This window comes from Herpailurus yagouaroundi, unplaced genomic scaffold, assembly GCF_014898765.1.
Source record: "Herpailurus yagouaroundi ecotype Mexico unplaced genomic scaffold, PumYag 212, whole genome shotgun sequence".
NCBI classification, from domain to species: Eukaryota; Metazoa; Chordata; class Mammalia; order Carnivora; family Felidae; genus Herpailurus; species Herpailurus yagouaroundi.
The window spans coordinates 1,796,857-1,811,994 of record NW_024412443.1 but is presented as its reverse complement, the minus strand read 5'-3'; the positions used below and the strand labels follow the sequence as shown (position 1 = coordinate 1,811,994).

Genomic DNA, 15,138 nt, shown 5'->3' with positions numbered 1-15,138 from the left:
CACTGCAAAGTCTCTGTAAAGAAAACAATCTATGGGGAGTTGGCAGGAACCCATAGCCTGAACTCAACAAGGCCTATTTCCAGCTTTACTAAGATCAACATCCCTCATTAAATGTAAGACTCAGGGTTTCAAAACATACCATTCAGTATATACAGGATGCCATCCAAAACAGCCCCCTGAAAAACCAGGAAGCTCTCAGTTCACATGCATAGGAGAAGACTATTAACAGATACCAATGTCAAAATGACACAGATGCTGGAAATATCTGACAAAGATTTTCAAGGAACTATTACAAAAATGCTCCAACAAATGAAAGCAAATACTCTTGAAAGAAATGGAAAGACAGAAACTCTCAACAAAGAAAAACAAGATATAAAAACCCAAATGGACCTTTTACAAGTGGGGAAATAAAATAATTGAAATAACTCACTGAATGGGCTCAGTAGCAGAATCCAGACAACAGAAGACTTACTGAACTTGAAGATAAATCAATGGAAATTATTCCATCTAAACAAGAGCAAGAAAGGGAGTTTTTAGATAGAGCCTCAGGGATCTATGGGATGAAACCAAAAGGACTGAAATTCATCTCATCAGTCCTGGAAAGAGAGGAGTAAAGGTCAGAAAAATATTTTCAAGAAACAGTAGTTCAAACCTTTTCAAATTTGGTAAAAGACATTAACCAGATTATGAGAGCCCAGTAAATCTCAGACAGAATAAATCCAAAGAAATCCACACCTAGACACACCATTTCAGAGCCACTGAAAATTAAAAGACAAAGACTCTTGAAAGCAGGCAGAGAATACAAACCCATGATTTGTAGGGGAACAGCTTGAGTGACCATGAATTTTTCTCATCGAAAATTAGTGCTGAAAGAAAGAAGCATCAGCCCAGAATTCTGTATCTAGCAAAAATATCCTTCAGGAATGAGGATAAAATAAAGACATTCTGTATGAAGGAAGTTAAGAAAACTCACTGTCAGCCAATCGCCTCTACAAGAATTACTAAGGGAAATGACATTGTAGGAAGATTCAGAGCATCAGGAATTAAGGAAGACCAACACACATGGTAAATATTTGGGTGTTATGGACTATGAACTGTCTTCCCTCCCATGATCCATTTGTTGAAGTCCTAACCCCCAATTTTGGCATTAGGACCCTTAAGGAGTTAATTATGGTTAAAAGAGTTCATAAGGGTGAGACCGTAAAACAATAGGACTGGCACCTTTATAAGAGAGAGATACCAGAGATCTCTCTTGCCCTCCATAAACCCACAGAAACCAGGCCAGAAAAGGAGGCCACACCAGTACATGGCCAAGCTGGCACCTTGATCTTGGGCTTCTAGCTTCCAGAACTATGAGAAAATAAATTTATGTTGTATACACCACACAATCTGTGGTGTGTGTGTGTGTGTGTGTGTGTGTGTGTGTGTGTGTGTATTTTTAAGTAGGCTTCAAGCCCAGCACAGAGCCCAATGCAGGACTTGAACTCATGACCCTGATATCAAGAACCAGACCCTTAAGCGACTGAACCACCCAGGCTTTCCCTGTGGCCTTTTGTTATGGAAGCCTGAGTTGACTAATACACTGGTGAAACAAAATAGACTATTCTTCTTCCATTGAAATCTTTGGAATATATTTGATCATTGAAATCAAGAATTACCACATTGTCTGATGAGGTTTTCAATGGTAGACATAGTGCATAAAACAACTAATAACATAATGGTGGGAGAGTAAAAGGACCTACAAACTGATAAAAGTTCTACATCCCAGGGGCGCCTGGGTGGCGCAGTCGGTTAAGCGTCTGACTTCAGCCAGATCACGATCTCGCGGTCCGTGAGTTCGAGCCCCGCATCAGGCTCTGGGCTGATGGCTCAGAGCCTGGAGCCTGTTTCCGATTCTGTGTCTCCCTCTCTCTCTGCCCCTCCCCCGTTCATGCTCTGTCTCTCTCTGTCCCAAAAATAAAGAAACGTTGAAAAAAAAATTTTTTTTAAAAAGAAAAAAATTAAAAAAAAAAGTTCTACATCCCAATTGAAGTAGTAAAATAATGATTCTAAGGAGTTGAATATGTTTAACACAATCCCTAGGGTGACCACACAAAAATATACATAGAACCACAACAGACAAATTAAAATGGAATACTAAAAACATGCCAAATGACCCAAAAATGCAGGAAATGTGAAAAAAAAGGGAAAAAGAGAAAAAATAGAAGCAAATAATAAAATAGTAGGCCGAAACATACCAATTATTTCATTAAATGGATATAGCGTAAACACACTGATTACAAGATAGAAATTGTCAGAATTGATTTTTTAAAATGTACCAACTTTATGTTAGCTACAAGAAACCCACTTCAAATATGTGTAGGTAAAAATAAAAGAATTTTATGGGGCGCCTGGGTGGCGCAGTCGGTTAAGCGTCCGACTTCAGCCAGGTCACGATCTCGCGGTCCGTGAGTTCGAGCCCCGCGTCGGGCTCTGGGCTGATGGCTCGGAGCCTGGAGCCTGTTTCCGATTCTGTGTCTCCCTCTCTCTCTTCCCCTCCCCCGTTCATGCTCTGTCTCTCTCTGTCTCAAAAATAAATAAACGTTGAAAAAAAAAATTAAAAAAAAAAATTAAAAAAAATAAATAAATAAAAGAATTTTAAAAATATACACAGTGCAAGCAGTAATCAAAACAAAACTGGAATATTATTATTAATATCATATTAAAATTAATTTATATTAATATTATTATATTAAAATTAAAATAAAGTAAACCTTTGAGCCAAGAAAATTACCAGAGATATTATAAAGATAAAAGAGTTACATTTACAAAGAATGCATAACAATACTAAATGAGTAAGCCCCTGACAACAGAGCTTCAACACATGCAAAGTAAAAACTGACAGAACTGAAAGTAAAATAGCCCACATGTATAGCTGAAGTTTTCAACACTCTTCACACAACAATTGATTGAACTAGTAGACAGAAGATCATCATGGGTATAGAAGAATCAAACCATCAACCAGCATGACCTAACTCATATTTGTAAGGCATTCCACCCAACAGCAACAGAATATACCTTCCCTTCAACTATACATGGAACATTTACCAACATAGGCCATAGTAGTTCAGAAAAGAAATTTCTAAAACATTTTTTAAATTGAAGTAATACAAAGTATGTATGTATGTATGTATGTATGTATGACCAAAATGGAATTAGACTGGAAGTCAATAACAGAAAGATAAGAGCATGCTTCTGAAAAATATAGAAGTCAAAGAAGTCTCAAAGGAAATTAGTAAATATTTTAAAGTGAACAACAATGAAAATCAACACATCAAAATTTGTAGGATAAATTTAAAGCAATGCTTAGTGAAATTTTAACACTATTAAATATTTTTAATAGAAAAGAAAAAATTCAATCAGTAATCTATACTTCCACCTTAAGAAATTAGAAGCAAATAAACCAAGAGCAAGCGGAAAGAAAAGTAATAAAGATAAGAAAAGAAATCAGTTAGATTGAAAAAAAATAGAGAAAATCAATGAAAACCATATCTGGTTCTTTGAAAAGATCAGTAAAATTGATAAATCTCTAACAAGACTAGTAAAGAAAAAAGAGAAAAGACCTAAACTAACAATGTCAGGAATGGAACAGAACATCTCCCAGACCCTGCTGGCATTAAAAGTATAATAAGAAAACATTATAAGCAACTCTATGCACATAAATTAAACAAATTTGATGAGACAAAACAATTCCTCAAAAACCACAAACTACTAAAACTTGCCCAAGAGGAAATAGGTAACTTGAACAGTTTCATCACTATAAATAAAATGTTTTCAAAATTTAAATCTTCTAAAGAAACAAATTTCTAGGTTAGGAAGACTTCACTGACTTTATCAGGGAAATAACTAAAAAAACAAAAATAAAGAAGGAAGAGAAGGGGCGCCTGTGTGGCTCAGTTGGTTAAGCATCTGACTTCGGCTCAGGTCATGATCTCGCGGTTTGTGGGTTCAAGCCCCGTGTCGGGCTCTGTGCTGACAGTTCGGAGCCTGCTTCGTATTCTGTGTCTCCCTCTCTCTCTGTCCCTCCCCCACTTGCCCTTTCTCTCTCTCTCTTTCTCTCTCTTTCTCTCTCAAAATAAAAAAAATTAAAAATTAAAAAAAGAAGGAAGAGAAATCACATTGATTCTACACAATCTCTCACAGAAAACAGATGAGAAGATAACTCTTTCCAACCTATTTCGTGAGGCCAGCATTACTCTGGTGACAAAACCAGACAAAGACAGTATAAGAATACTACAAGCCAGAATTCCTTAAGAAAATAAATATAAGAATACTCAACCAAACAGCATCACATTGAATCAGAAACAGGTAAAAAGAATAACAAACCACAATCAAGTAGCCTTAATCCCAGGATTACAATGCTGGTTAAATATTTTAAAATCACTCAAAGAGATGTCAGCAAAAATGGCAAAATAACTTTTTAAAAATTGCATAAACCTTGCAAAATTGTTGCAGTAAACTTTTTTAGTGTTCTGGAAATTAACGGAAGGCTTGCAGCAATCTAGGAGGCATGTACTCAAGGAAAACAGCTGAATCTCAGTAAGAACATCAAGATTTGTGGTGTTTTAACATACCCAATCCTCATACTCTCCTCCCTAACTCTGAGGTAGCCTGGAAAACCAATAGTCTACAATCACAGGGAACACTGGCACTTGGAACCCACATGAGGGAGTAGAATGAGACAAGAGCTCTTTCACAGCCCATTCCCAGGGAATTATCATTATTTGACCTATTGGTGGTTCACTGGAAAACTCCACTCACAAGCCTGTCTGTCTGTCTGTCTATCTGTCTGTCTTCATTCCTTCTTTCCTTATTATTCAAACCTAAACAGAAGGCCATCCCATGCAAACAGCCTTTTCCCCATTGGCATTTGTTGAAAACAATCACATGCACTACTGATCATGGCTGCTCGAAGTGGGGTCACAGTCAGGCAGAGAAGAGGCTAACTAATCAGCTTACAAGGAAAAGCTGAAGAATGAGATGTCCATAGAGGGCTTTGGAAAGCTCTGGCACATCCCTGGGCATCTAGAAGTCCACATATATATATGTATACTCAGGAAACACTTGAGTAGGCCCTAAAGTCACACATCAGGCTAACCTTGAGGCTGTAAAGCATAACGTAAAGACAAGTGTAAATTCAGAAACTGCCTTGCTGAGTGGCATATGCATGTAACAACACAATGGCCCTTGGCAAGAACTGGGAGACCTCTTGGTTACTAGCATCTAAGGAAATCACTACAAAACCATTAGCTGACCAATAAACTAACCAATCAGAGACTTCAGTGGTTCACACAGCACAAAAATGCATACTTCACAGAAGTCGTTCAGAAAAGTCACTGGACACACAAACAACAGCAACAATAACAAAAAGCAACAACAACAACAACCTGGGGGAGGGGTTGGAGAATCTGAACTCAAGTTCCCATGTTATATTATTTAACATTCCACTTATCAACAAAGAATGACATGGCATGCAAAGAAGCATGGCCTGTTACAGGAAGGGAAGCAGTCAACAGGAACTGTCCCTGAGAACACCCAGATACTATCTCACCAGTCAAAGTCATTATGTCATCTATTTAAAATATGTTCAGAGAACCGAAGGAAATCATTTCTCATAGAATAAAGTAATGTTTGAGGAAAATGTCTCACCAAGTAGAGAATATCAATAACAAGATAGATTTCTAAAACTAAATAGAAATTCTATATTTGAAAAGTATAACTGAAATGGAAAGTCACTAGAGGGATTCAGCATCTGCTTTGAGCACACAGAAGGAAGAATTAGCACATTTGAACATAGGTCTCTTGAAATTATGCAGTCTGAGGAGCAGAAAGAAATAAGAATGAAGAAAAATGAACAGAGCCTTAGATGCCCATTGGGCAATATATGCACATGGGGGATATTTATAGGGAGAGGGCAAGAAGAAGAGGCACCGAGATCTTTAAGAAAAAAATGATCAAAAATCTCTAAAATTAACATCCAAGAAGTTCAACAAACTCCAAGCAAGACAAACTAATGGAGAGCCACACGGAGAGAGATTATATCAAAATTGTCAAGAGCCAAAAACAAAAAGAATCTTGAAAGCAGAAAGAGAAAAGCCAGTCGTCACATACAAGGACTCCTACTAAGAGTGACAGCGTATTTCCCTTCAGAAACCATAGAGGTCAGAAGGTAATGGGTGATGTGTTTAAACTTCTCAGTGAAAAAAAAAAACTATCAACCAAGAACTTAATCTCTGACAAAACCATCCCTAAGAGTGAAGGAGAAATTAATACATTCCCAGTCAAACAAACACAGGATTTTGTTGCATTATAACTACCCTGCAAGAAATGGTAAATAGGCATTTCAGGTTTAGATGAAAAAACACTGACAGTAACTTAAAATCATATGTAAAAATAAAGGACAAGAGTAAATATATTTACCAGTAAAGGACACTGGTAAATATAAAAGCCAGTATTTTTAGTTTTTAACTATTCTTTTTTCCCAGATGACTTAAAATGCAAATGCATGAGCAATAATTATAAAACCATAAAGTTAACTGACTAAATTTGGTATATGAAGACATAATTTATGGTGATAACAACATAAAGCTGTCCTTTGTGTGTGCACACAGAGCTGTAAAGAAGCAATTTCTCATTTAAACGAAGATGGTATAATTTTAAACTTGATTATTATAAAGTTAAGATGTTAACTGTCAAAACCACTAAGAGTAGACAGTAGACACTAAGAAAAAACTAGACAGGTAGGTAGGTAGGTAGGAAGGTATATAGACAGACAAAAGAGTAAATATTGTACATAAATATATATAATATATATAAAGTCATGTTAAATTAAATATAGTAAATATATATACTTAGTTCTGAGTACAGAAAAAGAAGTGAGAAGGAAATGAAAATAGAAAAAAATAAGTTAAATGTAAAAACCTGTAATAGAGAAAATAAGGAGCAAAAAAGATATGACATATTAAAAGAGAAAAATACAGGGTGCTTGGGTGGCTCAGTCGGTTGAGCGTCCAGCTTTGGCTCAGGTCATGATCTCATGGCGCATGAGTTAAAGCCCTGCATCAAGCTCTGTGCTGACAGCTCAGAGCCTGGAGTCTGCTTCAAATTCTGTGTCCCCCTCTCTCTCTGCCCCTCCTGTTCATCCTCTGTCTCTCCCTCTCTCTCAAAAATAAAGAAACATTTTTTAAAATTTTTAAAGAGAGAAAAATAGTAGAAGGCCTTCCTTGTAAATATTAATTTAACTGTTAATAGATTTAATTCTCCAACTAAAAGGTGGAGATTGGCAAACAGATTAAAAAAATATATGCTGTCTACAAGAGACTCACTTTAGATCCAAAGACACAAATAGGGTTTTTTTGAAACAAATAATTTTAAAGTAAAGATATGCTCCTTACAAAGAGCAACCAGACAAGATGGTTTTTATGTTGTCAGGCTGAACACACTTTAAGGCAAACCATTACAAAACACTATATATTGGTTGAATAATGTATTGATTAAGGACATCATAAGTTGATAAAAGGGTCAACTCGTCAAGAAGATCTGATAACTATGAACATAAGCACAACTCACAGGAGAGACCAAACTACACGAAGTGAAAACCAACTGATTAAAGAGAGAAACAGTCGTACAATAATAGTTGGATAATTCAATACCCCACTTTCAGTAATGGACATACAGCCAGACAGGAGCTCACTAAATAAACAGCAGTGCACACCAGCAGACCCAGCTGAGTCTACAGAACTCTTCACCCAACCACAACAGGAAACACACTTCACTAAAGCACAGAGCATGGGAGAGGCCAGGAAACAAGTCTCAATAAATGTAAAAAGATTGAAATAATACAAACAGTCTTTGCCAACCACAGTGGAGTGAAGCTAGAAATCAATAATAGAAGGAAAACTGGAAAATTCACAAGCCTGTCAAAATGAAACAATGCACTCTTAAAAAATTATAAGGAAAATTAGAAAACATTTTGAGATAGATGGAAATGAAAACACAACACCTCAGGACTACTAAGGTGCACTGAAAGTAGTACTGATAGTTGTATATTATAGGTCTATGTCAAAACGGATGAGCACAAATCAATAACTTAACTTCGCACTTTAAGAAACTATGGAGCACCTGAGTGGATCAGTTGGTTGAGTGTCTGACTCTTGATTTCAGCTTTAGTCATGATCTCAGGAACATGGGATTGAGCCCCACATCCAGCTCCACACTGAGTGTGGAACCTGCTTAAGATTCTCTTTCTTTCCCTCTGCCCATCCCCCCTCACATGCACACACATTCTCTCTCTAAAAAACCATAAAACTATAAAAAACTATAAACTATAAAACTATAAAGCTTAAAACTATAAAACTATAACAAACCTATAAAGAGTAAGCAAAACCCCAAGTTAGAAGAAGGAAGGAAATAAAGACTGGAGTGGAGACAAATGAAATAGAGAATAAAAAAGCAATAGAAAGAACAAAGGACATTTTAAAAAATCCACAAAATTGACAAACCTTTAGTTAGACCCAGAAAGTTTGAAGTCTCAAATTATTAAAACAGAAATAAATGTGGGGACATCAGTACAGATCTTAGAGAAATTAAAAGCATGGTAAGAGAATACCATGAACAATTGTATGCCAACAAATTGGACAACCCAGACAAAATGGACAAACTCACAGAAATACACAAATTATCAAAACTGACCCCAGAAGAAATAGAAAACCTTAACAGACCTACAAAAAGTAAAGAGGTTCAATCAATAATCAACAACAAAATGAAAGGCATCTAGACTGTAAATAAAGAAGTAAAACTATCTGTACATGCAGGTGACACCTTTTTGTATCTAAAAAAAAATATCCTTAGGGGCGCCTGGGTAGCTCAGTCAGTTGAGCGTCTGACTCCGGCTCAGGTCATGATCTCATGGTCCATGAGTTCAAGCCCCATGTTGGGCTCTGTGCTGACAACTCAGAGCCTGGAGCCTGATTCATATTCTGTGTCTCCTTCTCTCTCTGCCCCTTCCCTGCTCATTCTCTGTCTCTCTCTGTCTCTCAAAAATGAATAAACATTAAAAAATTTTTTTAAATATCCTTGGGAATCCATGAAAGAATTAATAGGTGAGTAAACCAGTTCAGCAAGGTTGTAGGACTCAAGGCCAATATACAAAAGTTAGTTCTGTTTCTGTGTATTAGCAACAAACCATCTGAAAGTGAAATTAAGAAAACAATTCCATTTAAAGAAGCATCAAGAAAAATGAATGCATGGCAACAAACTCCACAAGTCTTTTACACCGAAAACTATAAAATTTTGGAAAAAAAATTAAAAAGCTTGAAAAATAGACAGGTAGCCTGTATTTATGGATCGGAAGATTAATGTTGTTAAAACAGCAATACTCAAATTGATCTACACATTCAGTACTATAATAATCAAAATACCAGCTGCCATTTTTGCAAAATTTGAAAGCTGATCTTAAAATTCAAGTGGAAATGCAGGGACCTCAAATACTCAAAAAAAATCTTAAAAAAGAAAAACGAACAAGTTGGAGGACTCACACTTGCCAATTTCAAAACCCACCACAAAGCTACAGTGATCTAAACTGTGATACTGACATAGACAGTTCTATGTATCAATAGAACAGAATTGAGAATCCAGAAGTAAATCCCAACATTGACGGTCAGATGAATTTTTTTAGTGTTTATTTTTGTGAGAAAGAGGGAAAGAGAGAGCACACATGCACACGTAGTGGAGGAAAGGCAAAGAGAGGGAGACAGAGGATCTAAAGTGGGCTCCACACTGTCAGCACAGAGCCTGATGCGGGGCTCAAACGCATGAGCTGTGAGATCATGACCTGAGCCCAAGTCCAATGCTCAACCAACTGAGCCACCCAGATGCCCCAATATCAACTGATATTTGACAAATGTACCAAGAAAACTCATTGGGGGAAACGTCTGTTCAACATACAGTGCTGGAATAACTGAATCCCCACATGCAGAGAATGAAGCTGGATCCCTATATCACACCATATAGAAAAACTAACTCAAAATGAACCAAAGACCTAAATGTAAGAGCAAAAACTAGACAACTCTTAGAAGAAAACAGGTGTCAACTGGTGTGACCTTGGATCAGGCACTGGTTTCTTAGGACACCAAACATACAAGCAACAAAAGAGGGTACATTGTATTTCATCACAATTAAAAAACTTTTGTGCATCAAAGGACACTCTCAACAAAGTGAATGGCAGAAAATATTTGAAAATGTTTTATCTGATAAGGATCTAGTATCCAGAATATGTAAGGAACTCTTACAATGCAACAATAAAAAGATAACAGAATTTAAAAATAAGGCAGAAGACCTGAATAGACATTTCTCCAAAGAAGACATGCACATGACCAACATGTACATAAAAAGATGCTCAACATCATGCATCATCTGGAAAATTCAAAACAAGACCACAATGAGATACCTCCTCATGCCCACTAGTGTGGCTAGAAGCAAAAAACAAATAGATAAAACAAAAATAATGAGCACTGGCAAGGATGTGGAGAAAGACCTTTGCACACTGTTGGTGGGAATGTAAAAGGGGGCAGCCACTGTGGAGAATGGTCCTCCAGGGAGTTAAGCATAAAATTACTTATGACCAAGCAACCCCAAGAGAACTGAAAATATATGTTCACCCATGTAAGAATGTTCTAGCAGCACTGTTGGTAACAGCCAAACACTGGGATCAACCATGATATGCATTAGCTGATAAAAAGATAGATGAAATGTGGGACGCAATCCACATGGTGGAAATGTTACTGACCATAAGAGAATTAAACACTGATGGTACAGCATGGATGGACCTTGGAAACATGGTGCTCGATGGAAAGAGCCAGACTTAAGAGTCTACATGCTGTATGACTCCATTTAAATAAAGTGTCCACAACAGGCAAACCCACAGAGGCAGAAAGTGGATTCGTGAGCCCATGGGGGAGGGTAAACACAGGGTGATGGTGGGTTTAGCATGTCACGGCGTTATGACAATGTTCTAGAACTAGGTGGTGGTGCGGTCGATCACACAGCCTTGTGAATGTACTAAAACCACAGAATTGTATGCTGTACAAGGGTAGACTTTATGGCATTTTACTCAATTACCTGGCACCAGTTCCTGTTCAGCCTCCTATCCCAAGCCTCAACACACCACCAGCTGCCTTCCAGAACTTTCCGGGCACCCTGACGTACACTCACTCCCTGAGCGCCACCCGCCTGATACAGGCTCATCCTCCAGGACCTGATGTCAGGACCCTCCTGCCTGGACCTCAGCCCCACCAAGCAAGCTGTTGTCCCCTCTCTTCCCTACCTCGCCCCCAGACCCTTGGTTCAGAGGCCAGATTTCACAGTGTCTGGACGGGAGGCCTGTGCTTCTCACAGAGCACCAGGGACGGTCTTATGGACAGAGTCTCTCAGCAAAGTCTTAGAAGCTCTGTTACTACTTCGCAGAAAACGAAACTGAGTCACAGGTGGCAGGATCAAATGACCACAAATGGGGGGCCTAGGACAGCAGGTTTTGTTCTTTTCCAGGTCTGGAGGCCAGGAGACAGGTGAAGGTGCCATAGGGCCGCGGAAGGTTCCAGGAGGGTCCCTCCTGCCTCTCCCAGCTGCCAGGGCCCCAGGCATTCTGGGCTCATGGCTATGGCCATATCCCCAATCTCTGCCTCTGTCTCCATGTGGCCATCTCAAATCCCCCTCCCTCATCTCATAAGGACCCACCCTGATCCAGGATGCTCTCACCTCGAGATCCACCTCAACCTTGATCACCTCTGCAAAGATCCCATGTCCACATTAGGCCACGTTCTGAGGTCTGGGGGCACAGGTGAGTTTCAGGGACACACAACACTGAGAAGTTGCCCCAGTCACCCAGCAGAGGTTAGATCTGACCCTATCTACACTCTGATCCCTGCACTGCTTGCCTTGAATAGGGTGTCCAATCTCAGCGTGCAGCCACCCCGTGGGACAGGGCAGTCCCAGTACACACACAGGCCAGCCATGTAATCACTGGCCCACCTCCTCCACCCTCGACGTCCCACTGCTGAGGCAGTAGGGCCAGGGGCACATTTTTCCAGGCTATCTGCAGGGGGGTGTGGCCATCAGAGTGTTTGAAACCACTGAGTTTGTGATAATTTATTGTACAGCAGACAAAAAAGGAATAAAAAAACACCCCTTGCATGTTCTTCCCACCTTGAATATGATGGCCAGAGCTGTGGAAGCCATCTTGTGACCATGAGGCAACAAGCATTAGAAAGATCCTTATCTTGTGTTCAGGAAGGCAGAGAATTAGAGACAGACAAAAACTGTGTCCCCGGGATGTCCCTGTGATAGACTGTTAGAAGTGGTCCCTGATAAGCCAAGCCTCCCTGCGTCCACACCCCTCAACGGTGGGGTCTACTTCTCCCCCACCTTGAAACCAGACTGGCCTTATGCCTGTCTTTCCACCATACAAGGTGACGGAGGTCATACTCTGACCACAGACATTAACGAGCCCTGTAGCTCTGCTATGCCTTGAGGGGAAGGAGCCGGCTCTCCACAGGGAGAAATGGGCCCTGGGGTGAGGCATCATGAGGAAAGAAAGGGATCCCAGACACAGGAGTGAGCCTCGCCAGCATCACAAGGAGAGAGAGGCTTGCTGTCCCAGACAGATGCATCCACTGAAACCACCCCTACTAGGACCTCAGATGCATGGATGAAGCCAGGCTGGATCTTCCTGTCCCAGCAGAAATGAACGGTCTCACTGAGCCCTGCCCGAGTTCCTAACCACAGAACCAACCGTCTCCAAAGTTTGGGGGTACTTCTTACATGGCACCAGATAACTGACTGATACAGGCCCTGACCAAGCTGCAGATCACTGCCCCAGTCCCCACCTATATACTTCCTCCAGGCCTGTTCCTAGGATACAGTCATACATCTGCCTCATCAACTGACCTGTCATGTCCAGGCGGAAGGAGACCTTCTCTCCCCTGGCCTCGCAGCTGTACTCCCCGGTGTCCACCTTCCCCACCTGCTGCACCACCAGCCTCCTGCTGCAGCCCGTGGCCTCCATGTGCACTCTGGAGCTGGCACTCAGTTTCTTCCCATCCTTGTACCACGTCACCTCCGTCTTGTCCTGGGCCACCTCGCAGCTCAGCATGGCGCTGGCCCCCACCTTGGCCTGCACCTCACTGCGTGCCGGCTGCCCCTTGGCAAACACGGCCGAGGGCTCTAAGGACAGGGAGGGACAGGTGGTCAGAGGTCCTAGTTAGGTGAGGTTTCCCAAGACCTGGAGCCAAGGCACAGACACGCTGTAGACTCCAGGCCACCTTGGGAATCCTTCATGTCAGGTGCTGCCAGTGGGACCCTCCTCAGGCACAGGGTGGGGCTTGTGCCCTGACCCCTCTAAGCAGCATGATGGGCACCCTGGCTGGTGCCTGGGGACAGATGGAGGGAGGCATGGGGGGCAGTGGCCAAGACCCTACTAAGAGCCAGGACTCAGGCAAAGCCAGATCCTGAGAATCCACCAAGATGCACCAATAGGTTCTAGAAAGAGCCAGAGCCTCGTTCATCAAGATCCCAATTTAACCTGCCGAAGTGGCTTCCGGCACCTTTTGGGTCTTGCCAGCCTCACTTTTTCATCCTCGAAAAGAGAAAAAGGGCTGCAAATTTCTTATCTTTTATTCTCCATACCCACACTCCTCTCTCATCTAAACGTTAGTTCTGTGGGCACTTTCTTTCCCCAATTCCGGAAGCAACTGCACCCCCACAAGCATTCTTGGAAAAAAGGAAGGGCCGGGCAGCTTGGCCTCACAAGTGCTTGATGCAGCCGGACCTGCTTCCTACCCACCAAGTCCTGGAGGCTGCAGCTCACCACTGACACGCAGCTGGAAGTCCACGGAGTCCTCGCCCACACGGCATGAGTAGGTGCCCTCATCCTGCTTGGTGACCGAGGCTGCCACCAGCCGGTGCCACGTTCCCACGTCCTCCTGCAGGAAGCGCTGGCTGGAGCGGCTGAGCTCCGTGCCATCCTTGTACCAGCGCACACAAACCTGGGCCTCAGAAGTCTCACATTCAAAGTGGGCTGGGCCCCCGGCCACGGCATCCACCAAGCCACCAGCTGTGTCCTTGTGCAGAAAGGGAGTGAGCCCTGCAAGGGCACATGGGCAGGTCAGGGGGCCGGCAGAGCCCTGGCCACACATCCACCCACTCAGACAGCAGATGGAGATGCCCAGAGCTCCAGGGCCTCACTGACCAGGGTCCCATTCAGAGGCAGGACTGGCCTGGGATGCTGACCTCTAACCACTCACGCACCACCTGCTCTTAGGAAGACCCTCCCCACCCTCTCACAGGCTGTCCACCTCTCACACCATAGCGTCACTGGAGCCAGTTTCCCAGACTCCTGCTCCCCAAGATCAGCTAAGTCCCCCACCCTCCCACAAGGACAGAGGACAGGGCCTCCCACTGCCCAGACCCCCTAGAGCCTGCCCAGAGCTGGGAACATAACGTGTGGCCGTGACCATGGTGATGGTGGGCAGGCGAGGACGTGGACACACACACACACAGAGGACATCACCTTGCACCAACAGCTGGTAGGCGATGCGGCCCCCATGGCTGACACACTCGTACAGGCCAGCATCGTCTCGCACCACATCCCGCACCAGCAGTGCCCGCTGTCCAGCACTCGCCTGGACCTCGTATTTGGGGCCCAGGGGCAGCACGTGGCCGTCCTTCAGCCATGTCACCGCCGCAGCCTGGTCTGAGAGCTCTGCCAAGAGCTGTGCCTCCTCATGCAGCCGGGCCAGCACTTCCCTCACAGCTGCCACTGGACGCTTGGCGGCCAGCCCTGGGGCTGTGTGGGGCCACAGAGGTGGACACAGGGGACGTAGACAGAGGGGTGGACGGGGGGGGGGGGGCAAAGGGGAAGGGGGCAGAAGGGGAAGGAGCAGAGGGAGAGTGGGCAGAGGGAGGGGGTGGACAGATGGGGAGGGGACATAGGGGATGGACAAAGGGAGGGGACATTGGGGAGGGGACAGAGGAGGTGGACAGAGGGAGAGGGGGCAGAGGGGAGGGGGCAGAGGGAGGGGGTGGACAGAGGAGGCAGACAGAGGG

General features: G+C 42.7%; 1 protein-coding gene across 21 annotated transcripts in view; it reads right to left on the bottom strand.

Moving 5' to 3' along the window:
- OBSCN (obscurin, cytoskeletal calmodulin and titin-interacting RhoGEF) overlaps positions 1-15,138 on the bottom strand; it is a 158,580-nt gene that overhangs the window by 132,656 nt on the left and 10,786 nt on the right. For 19 of the 21 annotated variants that reach the window (XM_040454439.1, XM_040454421.1, XM_040454422.1 and 16 more), the window contains exons 7-9: positions 14,603-14,878; positions 13,901-14,176; positions 12,982-13,257 (exon numbers count right to left, since the gene is read on the bottom strand). In XM_040454439.1, the coding sequence (XP_040310373.1) occupies positions 12,982-13,257; positions 13,901-14,176; positions 14,603-14,878 (828 nt within the window). The remainder of the gene's footprint in view (positions 1-12,981; positions 13,258-13,900; positions 14,177-14,602; positions 14,879-15,138) is intronic. The other 2 variants (XM_040454429.1, XM_040454427.1) reach the window with 2 other exon arrangements.